The sequence below is a fragment of the Haliotis rufescens genome, unplaced genomic scaffold, assembly GCF_023055435.1.
Source record: "Haliotis rufescens isolate VD_foot unplaced genomic scaffold, xgHalRufe1.0.p SCAF_11, whole genome shotgun sequence".
Taxonomy (NCBI): domain Eukaryota; kingdom Metazoa; phylum Mollusca; class Gastropoda; order Lepetellida; family Haliotidae; genus Haliotis; species Haliotis rufescens.
This window is the reverse complement of record NW_025963791.1, coordinates 16,612,890-16,634,587: the sequence shown is the minus strand read 5'-3', so window position 1 is coordinate 16,634,587 and position 21,698 is coordinate 16,612,890. Positions and strand designations below refer to the sequence as shown.

At 36.5% G+C, this 21,698-nt stretch overlaps 1 protein-coding gene across 3 annotated transcripts in view; it reads right to left on the bottom strand.

Annotated features, from left to right (window-relative positions):
* Positions 1 to 660: 660 nt before the first annotated feature.
* Positions 661 to 21,698, bottom strand: part of LOC124150830 (transient receptor potential cation channel subfamily M member-like 2) — a 62,480-nt gene continuing 41,442 nt past the window's right edge. For all 3 annotated transcript variants that reach the window (XM_048392322.1, XM_046522933.2, XM_048392323.1), the window contains 17 exons: positions 18,613 to 18,660; positions 17,518 to 17,607; positions 17,212 to 17,349; positions 12,138 to 12,238; positions 11,406 to 11,634; positions 10,955 to 11,076; positions 10,191 to 10,266; positions 9,334 to 9,465; positions 8,105 to 8,404; positions 7,775 to 7,952; positions 7,522 to 7,639; positions 6,797 to 6,957; positions 5,801 to 5,926; positions 4,755 to 4,838; positions 4,217 to 4,330; positions 3,977 to 4,105; positions 661 to 2,909 (listed from right to left, as the gene is read on the bottom strand). In XM_048392322.1, the coding sequence (XP_048248279.1) occupies positions 2,716 to 2,909; positions 3,977 to 4,105; positions 4,217 to 4,330; positions 4,755 to 4,838; positions 5,801 to 5,926; positions 6,797 to 6,957; positions 7,522 to 7,639; positions 7,775 to 7,952; positions 8,105 to 8,404; positions 9,334 to 9,465; positions 10,191 to 10,266; positions 10,955 to 11,076; positions 11,406 to 11,634; positions 12,138 to 12,238; positions 17,212 to 17,349; positions 17,518 to 17,607; positions 18,613 to 18,660 (2,340 nt within the window). In that variant the 3' untranslated portion in view covers positions 661 to 2,715. The remainder of the gene's footprint in view (positions 2,910 to 3,976; positions 4,106 to 4,216; positions 4,331 to 4,754; positions 4,839 to 5,800; positions 5,927 to 6,796; positions 6,958 to 7,521; positions 7,640 to 7,774; positions 7,953 to 8,104; positions 8,405 to 9,333; positions 9,466 to 10,190; positions 10,267 to 10,954; positions 11,077 to 11,405; positions 11,635 to 12,137; positions 12,239 to 17,211; positions 17,350 to 17,517; positions 17,608 to 18,612; positions 18,661 to 21,698) is intronic.

Sequence of the window (21,698 nt, the reverse complement as noted above, 5' to 3'; positions counted from 1 at the left end):
TGTTTTGTTCAAAGTAGTGTTGTAACCTGTTTTTTGCTATTGATTCCATTACTTTGCATAAGTTAGAAGTTAGGGAGATTGGTCTGTATGAATTAGCCTGGTCAGCTGGTTTATTGGGTTTGGGGATTGGTATGACCAGGGCTTGTTTCCAAGGTGATGGGACCTGTCCGTTTAGATATATGAGGTAAAAGAGTTTCAGAAGGGTTTGGAGTAGTTTGGGTGGTAGTTGTTTAATTATCTGATATGAAGTAAGGTCGGATAGTCCTTAACAACATAGGTATATATACTTATTGACATCAAAGTGTATACAGTAAATGATTGATCGACACAGAGAGCTGATTAAGATAATTGGAAGCCAGTTGATGACTAATGAGCACAGAGTAAACAAGCAGACTGATAGAGATGATGGAAGCCAGTGGATTAATTGGATGGACAAAGGGATTTAGCAATTAGGTGATGGTAAGCAGGCGGTATGTAATAGCCTTGGTCTCTGTTCATTGCTGGCTGGATCCTTTTGATGTAGATGGCTTCTAGGAGTTTCCTGATTTTGTATTCTGATTGGTTGTTGGCCAGGATCTTGATTTTGTTCCACTGGATGTTGTGATCGGGGTGGGTTTGGGTGTGGTCGGAGATGGCTGGTTTTGAGTCATTTCTTTGTACTGAGGTCTTGTGTTCTTTTATTCTAATGGGTAGGGGCCTGGATGTTTCTCCTGCATAGGAGTCGCCACAGTCACATTGTATGTGATATACGGCACATGTAAACCGTTGCAGAAATATATATCCTACGAAAAAACATCAGCCCTCGTGAAACGTTTAGTTTCTGAGAAGATAATGCTAAAATATGTTCCAGAATTGAAGTATATTTGTTCAATTTGAATAAAACAAATTAATGTATAGTAGCATTACATAACAAATCCACTTCACTGTATGGTCCTACATATCATCATGAAGGTTTATGTATCCAAAGAGTTTCAAAGATTGTGAACCTTTACCAATTATTTTAAAAGTTGAAAAATATTCAGAATCCGATAATGTTGCTACACATCAAATCTGTATCAGAATTTCTAAACCTTGTTGTATTTGATAAGAATACTCTTAAAATATTTCACAACTCGAATTTTGTATCATTTAAAGTTTTATAAAAAACAAGTACTATTTTCCTTTTACTGACATGAACAAATCTAAATCATATGTCATACTAGATGCCGCCCAATTAATCAATATGGTACCTTCAAGTATCTTATCAACTGGACATCTACAATATACTAGTGCATAGTTTGGCGTTATACATATTAATCCCTTCACACTATGCGTGTCTATCCAGATAGTTCGTCTGAAACATTGCTTTAAATCAATATTTAACATTGAAGAAATGTTCGTGCATAGTGTTGGTCACACCAACATATATTTAAAACCAAGACCTTATTACGCATTACACACATTAAATCAAGATCTAACAGAGTAAATAGTAAATCTGTGTAGTTGCTCGTCATATTTACATTCATCAAAAACAACTGATAAAACCATTGAGTCAATATTTAAATGCGTAAACATTAAGAGGGACGGATGACCTTTTGCGTCACATTTGCATATATCTAAAGATGGAGAGAAGTACATATACAAATAAATATCTAGATGAGTGTACAATTATGTCCCATATCTAAAATACAAGAGAAGTACTTCAGATAAAAACTTATGAACAGGACCAATTCCATTTTTTGCATCACATCTACATGTATCAACTTTAAGAATCTTACATTTAGTTAGTATCTAGATGAGTGTACATGTTTGCGTCAGACATATATAACAAGAACAAAAATATTCCGATAAGTCAACATACAAGAACTACCATGACAGTTTGCATCATATCTACAGTTACCCAACGAGATAGAAACGTACATTAAGTCAGTTTTTAGATGAGTGTACATTTATGCATCATACATGTTTGTATATCTAAAGAACAAGAAATATACATGAAATAAATATTCAGATAAGTCAACATACAAGAACTACCATGGCAGTTTGCATCATATCTACAGTTACCTAACGAGATAGAAACGTACATTAAGTCAGTGTTTAGATGAGTACATACATCTATGCATCATGTGTATATCTAAAAAACAAGAAAAATACATTAAATCAAATTTGAGATGAGTCAACATACATGAACGACCAATGCAAGTTTTGCATCATCTCTTCATATATCTCAAGATAAAGACACGCACATAAAGTCAATATCTAGATAAGTATACAGTCATGAGTCATAAGTATATGTGACGAACAACATTTAATCAAAATGTAATTGTGTGAACATACAAGAATGACCAATGAGAGTTTTGCGCCTTGTTTACATATATCTAATATAAAAACAAAGACAATATCTAGAGGAGTGCACATTTATGCTTCATATCTAAAGACAGAGGAAATACTATAATTACTTTACATCATCACAATTAAATGAAAGAAAATATAAGAAGGACCAATGACAGTTTTGCGTCATATCTACATATGTCTAAAATCAAAACAAAGGCAGTGCACATAAGTGAACATTTTGTGAAGTGTCAGCACTGTTTTGCGTCACACGTTAAATCAACGTGTAGATGATGGAACACTGAATTTGTCACTTGAGATCGCGTATTTTTTTATGTCATTTGCTGCTCCCGATATATATTTTGTACTGGTTTTCAACATATGTCCTGCAGAATCAAGACATTATTAATTTGCAAGCTTAACTCTTTCGTGAAGGTATAGTTCAGCATTTGCCCTCTCGAATTCATCCAGATTCATTTCTCCCTTTCTTTTATTTTCATCATTTTGTGTTTCTGTTCCTTCTTGACTTCGAGCGTATTCCATGTCCATGTCATCGTCAGAACAAACTTCCGAATCACTTCCATAGTAACCATAGTAGTCTGAAAATAAATTTCGACTTTCGTGGATAAGGATCAGTGAATTAGAAGCCAGTGAATTGTCTAATGGACACCGAGTCAGCAAGCAGACTGATGGAGATGATTGGAAGCCAGTGGATTAATTGGTTGGACAAAGGGATTTAGCAATTAGGAGATGGTAAGCAGGCGGGATGTAGTAGCCTTGATCTCTGTTCATTGCTGGCTGGATCCTTTTGATGTAGACGGCTTTTAGGAGTTTTCTGATTTTGTAGTCTGACTGATTATTGGCCAGGATCTTGATGTTGTTCCACTGGATGTTGTGGTCGGGGTGGGTTTGGGTGTGGTCGGAGATGGATGATTTTGAGTCATTTCTTTGTACTGAGGTCTTGTGTTCTTTTATTCTAATGGGTAGGGGCCTGGATGTTTCCATCACCTAATTGCTAAATCCCTTTGTGCAACCAATTAATCCACTGGCTTCCAATCATCTCTATCAGTCTGCTCCAGTCACTCCAAAACAAACATTATGGATGTATTTCTTTGTATCAGTAACAATGAACAGTATGGTTCATATCAACTCTTGAATTACACCAGACATACTATTTCCTATACTATTTCGGCTGTTTGTGCATCTACATGATAACCGCCAAATATGGATAGATTGTATTAAATATGAAAACATTAAAACCTAGATTGTCCAGGTTTTCGGGATATTAAACAGCCTTTCCTACGACTGTTTACTTGTAACTGTGCTTGTGTTAACTGAGGAGGGTCAATTATGAATTTGACCAAGATGTACAGCATTTAATAATCTTTCGGATACGTTTCCGTTAAAATAACTTTCACTCAGAATTTGTTCCCACCATGTCTTCACGTGAGAGTCATCTGCACTCTCTGGACGCTTAGAAATAAGTACTTAACCAATACGCATCACCTTGATCAACTGGGTATCAGCAGAACCGGGATTATGCACTCATTATGTTGTATCCGTGCAAACAAACAGTACGGATTCATCAAACGGTTGATATCTGGACGTATATTGAATGATTGGAAGACCAAATTTACCTGTTTTTGAACCTCTGTCAGTGACTCACCATTGTTACCCCCATTATCATAGTTTTCATCTTGCTGAGTCTCCGAGGTCTGCTGGTTAGAGTCATCTTCGTGATCCACTTGAGCATCCACATCTTCGGCTGTGGCATCGGTTTCAGTAATTTGAGTATCTACACGGTACCAAAAATCACATGTCAGGACTTTAGGCTTTAAACCAAACTCACTCACTCAATTTCAGGACATTCTGACGACCATTGAAATAAGCCTCATGCACATTATACCTGATTGCTCGCTGACGCCTTCCTCATTCAGTTGACTTTCCTCATCACCACCAACATCTGCAGCTTCCAGGTTTTGGTGGTAACCGCCAACACCATCTCCATCAGATGTCTCAGCTAGAACAATTATCCGACGTATTTGTTAAAAAATAAACGTAGCACTTGTCGATGACTTATTGGAATAAATATGAAAACTTTGATTAACATTCAGAAAAAATTGTGCTGCGGTTTTATCTTGCGGTTTTATCATTTCAGCCTCTATGGTCACACTAAGCGACCTGTCGCTTATTAAGAGGTGCCTTGGACGATAAAAGCATGGACACATCATAAGCAAGAAAACTTTGGGTGAAAGGGTTATAAGATAATATTATTACTAAGATTATTAAATACAATACATTTTAATTGTTATGTAAAACTAAATATAACAATCCTCGTCAAAATGCATAAATAAACAACATGAAGATATGATGATGAGTCACATGGGTAGGAGTCTCTGACAATCCGCTTCAACATACATTGTGTTTATGACATCAATACTTACATATGTTGCACTGGCCTGGAAGTATTGTAACGGGTGGTTCAATTGGCCCTTCCCCCTCGCTATAGTCTATACTGAGCTCTTCATCTGAAAAAGAGTGAATGAGACGACGCTTTCACCAATATTGGAGATATATCGCCATTTGTCACATTGAATTGAACCAACCGGCATTGAAAATGGTTGAAAACCAAGAAGCTATTCTCTGCTCAGCAGCAGCTAGGGTTCTACATCTGCCTATGTTGGTAAAAGTCCAAATACAAAGGATTGGAGTTTTTATGAATTGGCATTACTTTATACATATTCTTTCTTTGTATGTGCTATGTAAATAATAAGTGCCTACTGAACTGATGTCTTGCACCTCTGTGATAAGCAGCATGCCATTCTTGGAATGAGGAATTTCGAAAAAGACTCAATCCCCTCTCTAAGCGTTAAACACGTAACATGGCATTCATACATTCACCAGTTTGCCTGGATATCTATCTTCATGCATCTATGTTAACAGTAGCCTGGTGTTCCCTTGGAACTTATGATATATGTTAAATAATAAAAAGGGATAGGGATATCAGTTCTTCTTTGATCGGATCAATTCGGTGGCCATTTTGTAAGGGGATGTAAGTATATTCTTGCAGTAAACAAAACGTTTGACCCAATGGTTGGCGTTTACATGAATCTTACATATCAGAGACTTACGAAAAAGAACAGAGAAATGTTTCAGATAAGTAGAAACAGTTTTGATTCGTTATTGTTGTAATGTCGACCATTCTCTGAACCAGGGTTGATGCGGATGAGTAAGTTCATCGTTCGTTGTTTCATAGATTACACCAATCCTAGTGACATTATTAAAAGCACTGTCAGCGAACTTTCCTTTTACCGTGGGTACCTAACCACCGTGGTGAACACGCTTTTAGGGCTGCATGCAGCAGCAAGGATGGACACTAACCTGGGAATACGAAACCAAAAGAATACGAAGACGACTATGTTACACATTGCTATCTGGTTAATACATTCACGAATGATCGGAGTTTGAAGGCAAATGCATCTACACGTACTACCATGATCTGGAATGTTTAAATCTGTCGTCTGAGTGTCACAGTTGTCTTCGTTGTAATCCTCCCGCGGAGGCGTTACAGCAACATCCGTCTTATCGTCACCTGGGTGTTGTTTCATTTTTCCACCTGAAACATACCGGTTCTATATACCACAGTCACATGGTATCGAGGACAACATTGTTGTCGCTAGTAATGTCTGAGATATCATGAGAGAATTGAGTTTGAGGTCGTTTTAAACACTGTATAAAGTATTTCAGTCACACCACGGTCTGTCGATCGAAGTGAAGCCCTATGAGATGCAGCACAAGGATATTCTCTTTGGAACCTCATAAATTATATTATCTATCTAAGGTTTCTCTTTACTTCTTATGGCGGTTTACCACCTTCGTGGTCTTGTTGTAGAGCGTTCGCCCGGAGAGCAGAAGGTCCGGGGTTCGAGCCCAAGCCGCGTCATACCAAAAGACTTTAAAAGATGGTACTTGTTGTTACCCTGCCTGGCGCCCGGCACTAAGGGGCTAAAGCAAGGACTGGTCGGCTCGGAGTCAGTTTACTCTGTCTGATTAGGGAATTGATGTTAAACTGCCTCATGATGTCTCAGTGGGCTAGTACTACAAAATCGGCATTAGTCCGGACTAGTACAAGCAGCCCCCCCACCACCACCACCACACACACACACACAAACACACACACGTGCATGCACGTCGCTATGTAAGTGCAATAATCTTGGACGCGATGTTAAACCCCGTTTCACCTCACCTCTGATGGGCTTGACGTTCGATTGAATGCCTACCCTTTACATTATGTTTTTATGTTTATAAGCTACGGTGATAATCCGATCTTAATCATTTAACCTATAGTAATCAGAAATTGTCTGCAATTTCCTTTCAGTTTTCCCACAACAACATTCACACAGAGAAATTATTGAGATATCGTATTATTGAAATAATCCGCATTTAGCGTTTCAGAAACAACAACAGTTTGGATGAATGCACTTACGGTTGCATTTGCACCGACAAGAACAAAGGCGAGAAATCATCCTCCACAAAATGGAGAAGGGAATAGGTACAGGTGGTTTACTTTCATATTCCAACATGAGACGGCACCTCTGTCTTGCCCATACTTCGTCCGTGTTTCCTCTTACTTCCTCGAATATGTGGCTGAATGTAGAGAAAGACAAACACATAAGTATGCAACAATTTACTTGGTAATTCTTTGTAAGGTGAGTTACAAAAAGGAAATTCAGTAAACGTGTTCTATCCCGATGTTCACAAAATATATACCCACGCATATATAGTGATGCGTTAAAACAAGTGACCCTGAATTGATTTCATGAAACTGGAAAGGCATATATTTTTCATAAAAACAAAATCCCAGTGACAAATTATTGCCTACACTCCTCCATGTACATAGACAGAAATATGAGTAGATAAGAAAGACATACCAAAGTATGTGTGTATGACAACACTGTGGTTGAAAGCAACGAGAAATTGGCATGTCACTCATTGAGACGACAGGCCACGATGCATTGAGATAACGTAGCTACTTTTACTTTGTACAGTAATGGGTAACATATTGTAAAATATGAATTTGTGATCAGCGTTTCAAACTAATCGCCAATAATATATCCTTGTTATGTGATATTTCAAAGCATTGTAGACTTAAAAAACACATACCAGCAAAGCCTTAAATCAGTCCCTTCTGATTTGTAAATGTATACTCACTTGAATCGTGCGATTATGAGGTTCAGTAACAAGACGTTGGTCATAATCATGTACACTGCCGTGAAATATGGAACCCATCTTCTTCCAATGTTCGAGGGACATATTGGTTTGGTACAGGCTGCAAATAGGGGGAATTAGTTATTCATTTTGAAGCAAATGGTCAATCATTTTTGTTTCGGTATATCTAAAAAAAAGTGATAGAAAATGTGAGATTCCACGATACACCTAGTCACACACAATTAACTAATCATACTTTCAAGTTCTCCCAAGAAGTCCAATTCTCCAAATATCAACCAGAATGCGGTTACGGGGATTTGAAGAACAAAGTCGATTGTCCAAACTGAATTCGGGTAAAGGATAGCTTCTGTGCAAACTGCATAGGAAAATAGCGCCACACACAAGATCACCAGGAACGGCAGAAGGTCTTTCACCTGTAACATTTATCGTGCAGGTGGTTAGTCAAATAATATTTATAGTGGGTATTTTATCTCTCAACAAAACATGCTCCCTCTTTTAAGATGTTAAGTCGCGCAGTATGAAATTTTGGTCACGTTGAACTGATAGCCGTTTGATGAATGCCTACCATTTTGAACATCATGTACAACATTGGACCTATCGTCTTGCTCAAAGTGAAGGCTTGAAGGAATCGCCAGATAAAACACATGCAGTTAATGCTGAGGAATAAACGTCCATAATCGTAGGTGGCTGGAACGCAACGCAAAATGTAGCCAATGATGAATCCAACAACACAAACACAGTCCAGAATGTTCCATTCATTTTGGAAGTGAAGTCGGATAGCCTTGTTATAAGACAAGCGGCTAGATGATTTTTCTCTACGCTTTTTCCTTGATCTTTGCTGTTGTTCTTCCGTGAGTTGTGCAATCTGTGAACAAGTATAACGCCAGACTCACCAAGAGTTTTCAATAGTTAATGACATACGATAACTTACATTTCAGTGATTATTTTACTTGTGTAATCAACACTGGATGCAAAGTGGGGACGCAACAAAGTTAAACGTTAAAGTTCACATCTTTTTAAGGGACAATTTACGAGCGTTACTGTGTGTAACATTGCGGAAATATGTAGAATTGTGACCTAAATTTGATTAGATCTTATTATTTATAGTAATTCAATAAGTGAGTATGGTTTTACGCCGCTTTTAGAAATATTCCAGCAATATCACGACGGGGGACACCAGAAATGGGCTTTACACATTGATTGTACCCATCTCGGGAATCGAACCCGGGTCTTCGACGTGACGAGCGAAGGCTTTAACCACTAGGGTACCCGACCGCCCCTATAGCAATTATTAGTAATTGTGCATGCCAATTAATTGTAAGATGTGTAGTTCACCATTGTATCATACAGAGGATATGGCTAAATGTCTAGAAAAGATAATATACTCTTGGTTTCATTTTAACAAAACTCATATTTAAGCGTATATATAATTGAATGGTAATGCATATTTCCCCATGCAACTAATCTAGATATCGTATAATCAGCACATTCATACATACTTCCTTCCAAAAGGTTTAAACTAACGTGAGACTATAGATCCCGCTTATATATTAATTTTTCTACTCATTACACCAAACCGTTGTCCATGACCACTTGCTCTTGTTAACGTATTTAGTTTATCAACATGTATTATTTTGTTGAATGCCTTCATGACTATAACTTGTACTGGATAGGTATTAACTTAAACCTTTTGGCTTGTTTACCGATCCAAATTCATTGAATAAAAATATGTTAAATCATATTTAAGCGGCTATGAAAGTATCGTAATGGCTAATTACAATGTCGTCAGCATACCTGTATGACTTCCTCCACAAGAAAAACTACCATCCAAAAGAGCAGTGGGATCTCCCAGTTCCATTTGAAATCCATTGTGAGTACAATCAGCATGAAATGGGCATACAGACCGAGGAAAATACAGTAGATCAGCTGCAAAGCAACATGTTACATACCTTTTATGTATTGTTCAAAATATTGTGTCAGGAGGTTAATATGTTGAGCCCCAGGAAATGGCAATATTGCAGGATGATATCTGTTACATTCATAACTGCTGCTGTTTAACAATCATTGTTCATTAACGTAGACAGCAATTATTCGAAACTACACTTGTTACGACATCCAAATGCGTACACCGTTGTGGTATTACTTGCATGCTTATATGCAGGATGGTATAGCTTGTAAACGCACTTTTGTTAACAAGACCTACATTTGAGGGTGAGAACACGTTAAAGCCAAATCTCCACTATTGTGACAATGACATGTCATTTATTTATCATATCATATAAAATGTTTGAGGCGAAATCCATTAACATCACCAGTGATGTATCACATATCACATACAGACAGAAACCATAGTTCGCCCTAAACAAGAAGCTAGTACTTTATTATGTTAAGTAGATAAAAAGTGACAAATCCCTTTCGACAATCAAAGGAAATCGATTGTGCAATTCCGACAGTTTCACGACCATAATGACTCACTATTAAATAGCTCATGATATAATCGCAATCATAAAATGGACTCTGCTTTTTGAATTTCGAATGTTTATGATAATGTATTTGTCGCTCTTATCTTCGAGGAGATTGTCTCTTCAAGATCTGATTATTTATGTAGGTAGAATATCGTTGGGTGCAGCGTTAAACACACACACACTTACAAGGTTCGATGTGTACTTGATCACTGGGGTCGAATAATATGCTCCGAGACGAGAGCAGCCAACACACGCTTTCTTCCTTGAAAGTAAACAGCCTATGTTATATATAAGAAGACATGCAAATACAGGGCAGGTAGATCTTCATTCACTTTACCAAGGTAAAACTATCACCAATTGTGAAAATGGTGACACTACTCCGCAGTTCACCTGTAAATGAAAGTTAGCAGTCAACAAGGACAGTCACCAGTTGCTGCCAGCATTGATACTTTTCTACGCTATAACTAAAGGACAAATATTGAATAAATAACATGTAGCAACGTTTCCAAACGAATGTTTTGTGTAATATTGTTTGACATTCTTGCAATACGCAAGGGTTATATTTACTTCAAACATTCCACATCTTGGAATTATACGTCATCTGAGGAGATTTGACTGACCTTGACAAAAGTCAAACCTTATCAACCCTAGAAAACTGAAGTTGTTTCAAACAGACTTGACCACTTATTGTCCTTTCCAATGACATCAAGTTTTGAAAACAGTACATGGTGTTATACATGTCATTACACTTTGTTATGAATATCTCAACTGATACAAATGTTTCTGTGCAACAAGAGAATAACTATTTTTGCAAAGTCGAATGCCAATCCTAACGCCTTGAAACAAAAGCAAGATAGCGAAATATCAATTGTTTGGTTAACTTGGTTCAGTGAGAGTACTCAAAAACGAATGTTAATCCTCGATGCTTTTATGCCTATGTGCAAACGTACGTGGTAGTAGTCTTCTCTGGCGCCCCGGATTGGCCCTCATGGCTGTCATATTTTCTGTCTGTGTCTGATTTCTTCTTCAGTAAGAAAAACATGAAGGCTGGACACAACGTACATCCGATGAGCTGTAATATGGTGAAAGATATTCAATGATTAATGCTCGATGTGACAGAAATATAGCACTTTTGAGACCTCATTCACAAGTACATTCCACAAAGAAGCGAAATATCCAACACACTCTGTGCTCACATGGCCCACTGTATGGCCCGTAATATGTCGTCATATTATTTCACAAACTTATATTGTAAACATATACAATTGTTTTAAGGCCAATTAATCAACTGTTTCTAGACTACATAGAAAGCACATTGTGATGTTCTTTATCCAACATGGTTGACTGTTCTCTTGTGAACCTCTAATGCTAAAGGCATTCTAGAAAAAAAGCTGAACCAACCTTCAGTATAGATGTAGATTTGGGAATGTCGCCATACCACTTTGATAAGGTATAGAACACAATGCCTTCACTTTTGAATATACTCGAGTTTTTACTTTCGAAGGCGAGGGCGAGGAAATCGATATTCCAGATGTTGTCTTTGATTCTCTTTTCGATAAGCTTCACTGACGTCTTCTTGTGATCCCAATAACACGCATCCATTGTCCCGATTGTCAGTGATCGGTAGAAACTATAACATAGATGCGCACTGATTCATATCCATTCGTTATAATAAATGTTTAATCATACAATTTGAAGTGTACAATTATGAAGCACTTAAGGTACACTCCACCACTATTTTGTGCATAATATTCATCCGTATATTCGTCCGAATATTGCTTCTGTATTACCAAATATACATTAGTCAGTATGTTCACAGCTAATGCTATCGGTTGGTTAGAACAACTGACCAACAAATACACCATTAAAATACCGCATGTGTGCAATCTCTGAAGCATGTGTATAACTGATATGTTTCAAATCCAATGGGTATTTAGAGGAATCTAGAGATTGCGTTAGGCCTCTAGAACATGGTGAATGGTTGTATCAAATGGTCATGGTGAAACGATAGATCAGTAAAACATAGAAAAGGCTTTACGCAACCTGTGAACCAGACAATGATTCGCTCTGATAATAAGTCTCTGTGTGACAGCATCAAACAGATGGTCCTCGAACATCATATAAATAGCTGACCTTGCATTTGCCTCTCGTACAGCTTTCTTCTTGCTGTTATATGTTTTCTCTGCAATGGCGTCCATGATTGTGCCAGCTATCAGAGCGGACACCATGATGTCCTTGATACGACAAAATAAAATATCAATTTTACACGATATGTCTGACCTAAGAATTGTTTTAAATGTTTTGTGTCATATGGAATTTGAGATACGGTCTGAACCATGATGCAGTGTAAACTATTCGTTTGAAATAGAATTTCATAAATTGATTCTCAGATCTATTTCTACCCGAAGCCGATGAGATAGAATTAACATACAGATATAACAATATAATGATGAAGCCAATGAGATTAACAGAAGAGAAGTAAACTGAAGGTACAGTGTTTGGGCTGGATGTAATAACGAGGAGTTGGCTATGGTGACACAAGCAATAAAGCAATCAAAATGTCCATTTGTGGTTGATGATGTGATTAAAGCACAGTTGAGTACACGCTTGGTAGGTAGATAACATGGTGTCTGTGAACGGCGTGCTTCTTTCTTTGGATTTCAATAGTTCCTGAATGGTTGGGAGTTACTCATTTTCTTGTGTCTGAAGTTGGCGTCGAGAATCTTGGTTTACAATCGTTCAATCGACTCTGCTTTTGCCACATATGTCTTGTATATGGAAAGGGTTTTGTCGCTCTTATTCACTAATATTAGCAGTACAAACTTGCATTTACACTGATGCTTCGTTTATAGTCTATGTCACCAGATATCCTTATTAATAAGACGCAAGCGTCAAGACAATTTAGTTTAATTCACAAAAAAACAAACTTACAGACGAGAAGAAGCGCTAATATCAAAGTAGTCCATTCAGTATTTAGCATTTAAAGGTATTTCATTACACAGCAAGTGCGGATCACTAGTCTAGGACTAACTTTCTGATTTTGGTCTCCATTCCCTGATTGGATATACGGAAAACACTTGAGGATTTTATGACGCTTCCTTTTTTCCTCACAGGCTCTATGTGGACATTATCTAAAATGTATGCTATTGTGTTCAAAACGCTGTGCGCACACTAGTGTGAAACCCTCTAGTGTTTTTGTTTTATCTTCGATTACGCCTATGTTTATCATCCGATTCCATGGATTATTTAAGGATTAACCTATATGAGTGTAAGTAATTTTAGTTTACTTCTTAAGTCTGCAATTAAGATGCTATTTACATGAATGCTTATATTATCTCATATCTTTACTTACTGATATAAATCAGAATTGTATGGCCTTGTTACCAAACTATGCGGAACAATATAGGAATTTCCACAATCCTTGAGCCGTAAACATCGGTCTTTCTTTGTTTTCATTCTTTCCTTTCCTTTTATTTTCATGTAAAACCAAAGAAATCAGTCATTACACAGACAAGATATGTATCCCTTGTATATTCTGTTGTTAAAACTATAACTCCAATATGCAATGTCAATACAATCTAAACTATACTTGCTATCTGCAAACTGCAGAGGCTTAGCTGATAAACTAAAAAGAAAAGAGGTTTTAATATTTGGCGCAAACGAAATTTTGATGTCATCTGCCTTCAAGATATCCATAGAGATAAAAATCAAGTGAACATTTTTAGGAATGACTGGGTCCTTGAGTGTATTTTTGCTCCCTTCAAGTCTAATGCCCGAGGGGTGGCTATTCTTTTCAATTCCATTGAGATGTCTTTTCATAAGGTTATGAAAGATGATAATTGCTGATATAACCATTAGAGGAATAAGACTGACCTTAGCTACTATATATGGGCCGAAATCTGATCTCCCAAAATTTTATCATGATATCTTAAATGCCATTGATGGACTTGATAATGAATCGATTATAATTTGTGGGGATTGGAATCTCATTCTTGATCAATCTCTAGAAAAACTGTTTTAGATTATTTATCTCAGTTTAACCTATTTGACGTTTGGCGTGAACAGAATGCAGCTGTTAGAAAATTTACATGGTGGAAACATAAACCCAGACAGCAAGCTAGGCTAGACTTTTTTTTGGTTAGTGAAGATATTTTAAACCTATCCTCTGTTGCTGACATTCTCCCAGGTTATAAACCTGACCATTCGGCTATTTCTTTATGCCTAAATGATTCTCAGATAAATAATAGGGGCCGTGGATATTTTAAATTTAACACTTTCCTTTTAAGAAATAAACAATATGTGGATATGGTTACGACTGTTTTGGATGAAACAAAACAACAATATGTTGATCCATCTTATAGATCAGACCATTCTGCTCCTTTTGATGATTTGGATTTAAACTGAATATACCTGATTCCCTATTCCTGGAAACCTTTTAATGAATTTGCGAGGTAAAACAATCTCTTTTTCCTCATATTTGAAAAAGAAAAGGGGAAGGAAATTGGGCGATTTAGAAAAAGAAATAAACCAATATGAAAGTAAAATTAGAGAGGATTTTCAAAATATCTCTGAAGAAGCTTTAAGTAAATTATCTGAATCAAAAAACGATTATGAAAAAAATAAAGAATAAGAAAGCAAGATAAATGCTTTTAATAAGAGATTACAATGGTATGAAGAGCGAGAGAAACCAACTAAATATTTTTGTCGTCTTGAAAATAGAATTTTAACAAATAATATCATCTCCTCCTTGATCGATAATGATGGTGAGGAACTAAATGATACAACTCTCATCATTAAAGAACAAGAAGCATTTTATAGAAACTTGTACCAAAAAAATAGTTCAGTAGATACTGATCCAAGCTTGATGTTAAACATTATTCAAATTCCAAAACTAGAGAATGATATGCAACAGGCTTTTGAGCAGCCGTTATCCTTAAACGAAATTGGTAAAGCTACACTTGCAATGAAAAATAATAAGAGCCCAGGTCTTGATGGCTTCCCAATTGATTTCTTTACATTTTTCGGGAATGATGTAAGAGTCTGGATATGGAAAATGACGCTTATCATTCTAACTCTTTGACTTTTACTATGAACTGGGGCGTGATTACTTGCATTCCAAAAGCAAATAAAGATAGAAAAAGATTAAAAAATTGGCGTCCCATTACTTTATTAAATGCTGTATATAAGATTTTAAGCTCTTGTATAACTAATAGAATCAAGCAATCCTTAAACAAATTAATTCATTGTAATTAATCAGGATTTACCCCTGGGAGATGTTTAAGTGAAAATACTAGATTACTTTACGATATAATTTTTGAAACTAAGAGACTTGACAAAAAAGGTAAGTTGATACTCATTGATTTTGAAACCGTGATTAAAGATTTTATTTTCCTCGTTCTGGAAAAAAATTGGCTTTGGGCTCAATGTGATTAAATGGATACATATACTCATATCAAATGCCTCTTCTTGTATTGTCCAAAATGAACATCTCTCTGAATATTTTATGAATGAAAGGGGTTGCATACAGGGTGACCCAATTTCCCCCTATTTATTTCTTTTCGTTGCTGGAATTCTCGTTATCATGATTCGTAATAATGAAGATATAAAAGGTATACTTCTACACGATATTGAACACACATTGGGCCAATATGCTGACGACACCCAACTCTTTTTAGATGGCTCGGAAAAATCAGTAAAATCAGCCATGGATACACTTGAAACCTTTTTGCAAAATCTCAGGATTAAAAATGAACTTTGAAAAAAACAAAGCAATATGGATAGGCAGTATGGCTGGTAGTAAAGTTCGATTTTGTCCTAACTTAAAGCTAGAATGGCATGACGGCAACTTTGAAGTTTTGGGCATATGTTTTAATGTTGACTTAAAAGACCTTTGGGTAATCAACACTAAAAAACGCCTTGATAATATCTATGGTATTATAAGCAAATGGAAAAAAAGTAATTTGACTTTCGTGGGTAAAATAACAGTTGTTAAGACTTTAATTCTCCACCCTACTGCTTTTATTGATCAATTGAATAGAATTCTTTTTAACTTTATTTGGAGTGGCAAAAGAGATAAGATTAAGAGGGATTATCTGAAAAGGAATAATGGTCTAGGTGGATTGAAAATGACTGATTTACCCAAATTTATATCATCTTTGAAAATTTCATGTTTAAAAAGATATTGCGAAAAAACCCCATTAAGTATGACCTTGCTAGTTTTCAGCTAGCTCATATCTACACTTTAGGTGCCAGTTTGTAATTGTATTAATTCACCATTTGATTGTAGCTGCTAAAGATTTATCTTTATCGAGTCTATTAAGAATGAAAATGTTGACTTTGTTGCTTTTAAGAACACAATAAGAATATTGACGTTGAATATCATATTGCACTTAGAAATAATTACTTCTCTGCCTTTAACAGTAGATTGGCTTTGTTTACTCAAATTGTAAAATAACTTATTCACTTGATGCTTGCAACATAATTTGATGTACCATAAATACCGCACCTTCTTAAATGTATACATGAATATGCCTTCATCTGTACCATGCTGTGGATTATGCCTTATGCCTTCTCTGTACCCCATCATTTTGCGAATTACCTTTATACATGAATTTGTACTGTTTTTAGACTGTATCTGTATTCTGTGGTACATGACTGAAGAAAAAAAAGAAAAGAAAAAAAAGTGCGGATCACGCTCTCATTAACATAGCAAAGCTCAGGAGACTTGCAGGCTTGAAGTGCAGGGGGTATGTATCCAGAAGTGATTAGATTGGGAGAATATATCCATTAAAGCCTTAATGAGGGTCATACTGGATTTTGGAATTACAAAATAGTCCATGTATTAGAGACGATTTTGTGACTACTAGATTTTTCTATACGGTTCAGAGGCAAGCACATTCCGAAACATGAAACACTGTCAACAGACAGGAAGTGTTGTTATTTTACCCTTGAGGAAATTGTAGTAGTTGTTTTTAAAGGTATTTGCCCATACCTTTCTCAATATATGTGAATGAGTATGTTTTAGACTGCATTTATTAATATTCCAGCAACATTACGGTGGAGGACACCAGAAATGGGCTGCACACATGTTATCAATAAGAGAAGTCGAACCCGGGCCTTCGGCGTAACAAGCGAATGCTTTAATCACTAGGCTACCCCTCCTTGTTAGCGGGTGGTTGAATTAATGTGAACTTAAGACAATACTGACCTGTCCTCGAGTCCAAAACTGTTGAGCCACCACTTTCCTGTTTGTTAAAACCGCCCACAAGAACAGCTGTGTGAATTTTTCTCTTCCAACTGTTTTCCCTTCCCTTCCATCGTGATCAGTGTCAATTTCCGTTGTGCTCTGCAGAGAATTAAGATACAAGAACACTTTTATCATAATTTTAGGACGACACACATCATTTTACACTTCTATATCATCGATCTAAACAAGATTCCTCACTTTTTTTCATTGCTCTCAATCTCACTTGACTGGTGTGTTGAATCATGCGTATCCGGTTTGGTCAAATACCTTTCGTGTGCTGTCGGTGTTCTGTTCGTTGTCAACAAAAGCGCTTGGTACAAACTGCTCGAGAAGTCTATCCGTGAATGAGTGTATTATCTATAAGAGACAAAAACATAGAAGAAAATATATGTCCGACAGTGACCTAAAATAAACAACATATGACAAAATGTATAATTATTAATGATCAATTGGCATCTAGAGATAAAACATATTTTGTAAACATATATATTGTTGATTAATAACATAATATCCCACCTACATTTCTTCCGTGGGGTATGGGTGGCTAATGTGCTGCAAATCACTCTGCAGAGATGCGTCCCTGGGTCTTGCCAGAATCCTAATATGATCGTGGGTTCAAATCCGATATTCGCCCTGATAATGATTTTCTGTTTGCCAGCACCATATATGTACCTGTGCTCATTGGTATTACCAAAGTAGTAAAGACCTGACTAATCTTGCGGTAAAATATGTAAGTACTATTAAAATCGGTCAATTATATCAAATCTGTTGAGCCCAGTCGTGAAATGCCTGCTCAAACCATGACCTTTCTACCTCCGACCCCGTCCACGTATTTAACACAGGCATCTTGGTTATGTGTCCAACCTGACGGTAAACTCGGATACTACTGATATGTTCATGCCATTGGGCATCTTCCTGTGTTATTACTCCTGAATTCTTAGGAGATACTCCATCATGCATAAGTTTGTAACATAGATGGCCACGCGTACGCAGTTCCTCCCAATCTGATGCTCAGAACTTATCCACCAACCCTCACACACACACACACACACACACACACACACGCACGCACGCACGCACGCACGCGCAAAATAGCGATTACAAATATCTGTTTGGCTCCACATTTTATCACTTTGGTAAAGATCTCAAAACACCTTCAGATGATATGTACATGTAAGAGAAATAACTTACTTCTGTTCAAAATATGTTTAATGTTACAGGAACATATACTTTCTAATTATAACACATTTCCATTTAGTCTATATGTACGATTCCGACCATATCAGAGGCATGTGTTTATGAATTGACAACTTCATCAGCCTACGTCTCATTCAATAAACGAAAATAAAGACTATGAATCACCTGGTTATCTTTCATCTCTGACACCTTCCTGTTATCATTCTCCTGTTGCTGTGAAAGACATTGCTCTATTAAATCTATGTTAAAAGAAGCAGAATTATCCAATATATTAGTTATCAATTCTTATGAAATAAGAAATTCATGACATAAAATTATGCAACAAATAATCCGAGTGTGTTAACCGAGAAAGAAATATGCCAGACCCATGCATCTGTACTATCAACCTTTGGCGCGACTCTAAAACCTGTAGAAATATCCATTCTTGTTTTGTACTGGATTCCAAAGCTTCATAAATCCGTACAAAGAGATATCTATGGGTCCAGTAAATTTACCACCCAATCCGCGCCAAATTAACTTACAAGGCCTCCGTAAAGCTAATTGTTTGATTGGCATTCTAGAAGTTGATGAGTTAATAAGAAAACATACAACTATGCGGAGAACTTTGGGGATTTAGCGATGTTTCGATGAAGATAGATTTTTTCACCGATATTCAGCTGGAGTGACTTCAACCAAGTAATGAGAAGTATATACATGATTTGTAGTGATAAACAGCACACTAAAATTAACAGCAACAGGTAATGGATAACAAGTTGCACACAAATAATTGGAGGAAGTATGAATAACAAATAGCACAAGGGAATAATGCCAGATATACAGTATGACTAAGAAGTTGAACAAGCTGAAAGGAAGGAAGGAAATGAAATGTATATTGCTTGATTCGATCTTCATAGGCAGACGTTATGTAATACTCTTGATTTCTGATGATCAAAGGTTTGTGAAGGCGGATTTCCCTGGCTTCCATGATCTTCTTTTTGTGAAGTCGTGATGTTTGTCAAACTTAACTTGATGGCTAGGCAACTTTAACTGATGGCCTGAGAGGGCTGACTAACTGTTGAGGTGTTATGCTCGTTAGAGTTAAAGTGAATGTAGTGGTAAAAATGGGTAGGCTTCCTGTAGACGGTAGTTTTGGATCTTGTTGCTGGGGTCTCTGGATTCCAGGACGTCTTGGAAGGGGAGTTGTTAATATCATCCATTTACAGAACTCACTTATAGAAACAGTCACAGGTTGGTTTGTTTGAAATTCATTCACCTACAAGTGATGATGTTATCATGAACCATTAATAGATTTCAGTTGGGGCAGTGATATCTTCGTATAGATGGAATTCATATACCATCAAGTGGTGACTAATGCAGATTTTATTTGAAGCAGTGACACGCGTACGTTTGTCTATTTAGAATTATACACTAAATGTTGATTTTGATAGGATTCAGATATCTAGCCATAGTGATAAGTTTATTTGAAATTCATACACCGACAAAACGATCCTCCATGGTTCCATCGTGGTTTAGATAAACTTGTTCGACAAAAAAGGGACAAGATACAATTACTAAGTAAAGAAATACACCTTACTTTAGGCAAAATTCCACCAATTAAGAAATTGAATCTGTTTGCCTGGCTAAAGAGAACTTAAACAAACGTGACGAAAAAATAAACCAAACTACAGGGACGAAATTGTGGACGCTACTTGTTAAATATTATCCAAAGAAAAACATCGAAATATAACTTTTCCCGTAATTCTTCACCAAATTTGTGTACATTAAAACCGGACACAGTTGAATATGTTTGATATAAGACCACCAAGGTATATTTTGTGTAATTATTTTGACTACACCTTCGATTGTACGAGTCCGACTATATCACGAAAATGTGTTTATGAATCACTATCAAATAGTGATGATACCAGGTGTTCGCGAAAAGGTGAGCGTATCCGGTGGCACCTGTCACAAACACATGCAAAGGCAAAGTCCCATGATAAACTGTTTTAGAAGTTTAATTACCGCATCTCCAGGAAAAGTCTAAAAATCATGTATAGACCACATTTATAATACCAATACTCGGTAACTGTAATATTCTTTGGTATAATTGTAAAGTAAAAAACTTGATACTAGAAAAAACTATCTGGACGCTCTAAGAAAAATAAAAAATGTATACAGAAACAAATCTGGAACCATTATCACTTAGGCGCAAAAATCAATATTTATCTTTATTCTACAAAATATTTTAGCACCAGCTTCTCTCTGCAACTTTATCCCAGGCCAAGTAAACGCTCTCAGAGATTACAGTCTCAGAAACTCCTCAGACCTAATTCTACAAAATTATGAAATATTCTATCTGTGGAAATTAAATCTACGGGCTGGTATTTGAAGTTTCGAAATGTATTATCATGCACTTACAATTACGAACATTTCTTTATTACAAAATTTGGAACCAGGTTCTGTCAAATTATCCACCTCCACTTCTGACTCGGATGTAATGACTTATACGGACATACATTCGACAGATTCAAGATTGTCCTTGTTGTCAATATTCGGAAGACCCGCCACACTACTTCTTTGTTTGTTGCAATTTAGATCTAATGTGTGTTTGTTTGTTGTTTAACGCCGCACTCGGCAATATTCCAGCTATATGACGGCGGTCTGTAAAATAATCGAGTCTGGACCAGACAGTCCAGTGATCATGTGCATCGATCCACGCCATTGGGATCGATGACATGTATCAACCAAGTCAGCGAGCCTGACCACCCGATCCCATTAGTCGCCTTTTACGACAAGCATAGCCGTCTTTTACGGCAAGTATGGGTTGCTGAAGATCTATTCTACCCCGGAATCTGCACGGGTCTTAGATCTAATGATCAAATTAGAAGCATTTGAGTATATTACATGAAAGGATATGATGTTATGACAGTACTTTACGGATGTGAAAGCCTATCATATGAAATAAATGGAGAAATTCTTTTACCTGTCCATAAACTTAATTTATACTCTAAAAACTCATATATAACACATCTGCATCATGTGTACATTAAAACCGGACACAATTGATTATGCCTGATAAATGACCACCAAGGTATAGCATATGTAATTATAATGAATACACCTTGTTATCTGTTGTCACTTGATTTCCATATAAGGAGAGGTATTAAAATATGCTTTTTCATCAATCCCAATTTTCAGTTGAAATTAAATATGTTATAACTAATTTGACTCCGTGTTGTTGGGAGTTGATGGATTGGAGTAGTGAAATGGGG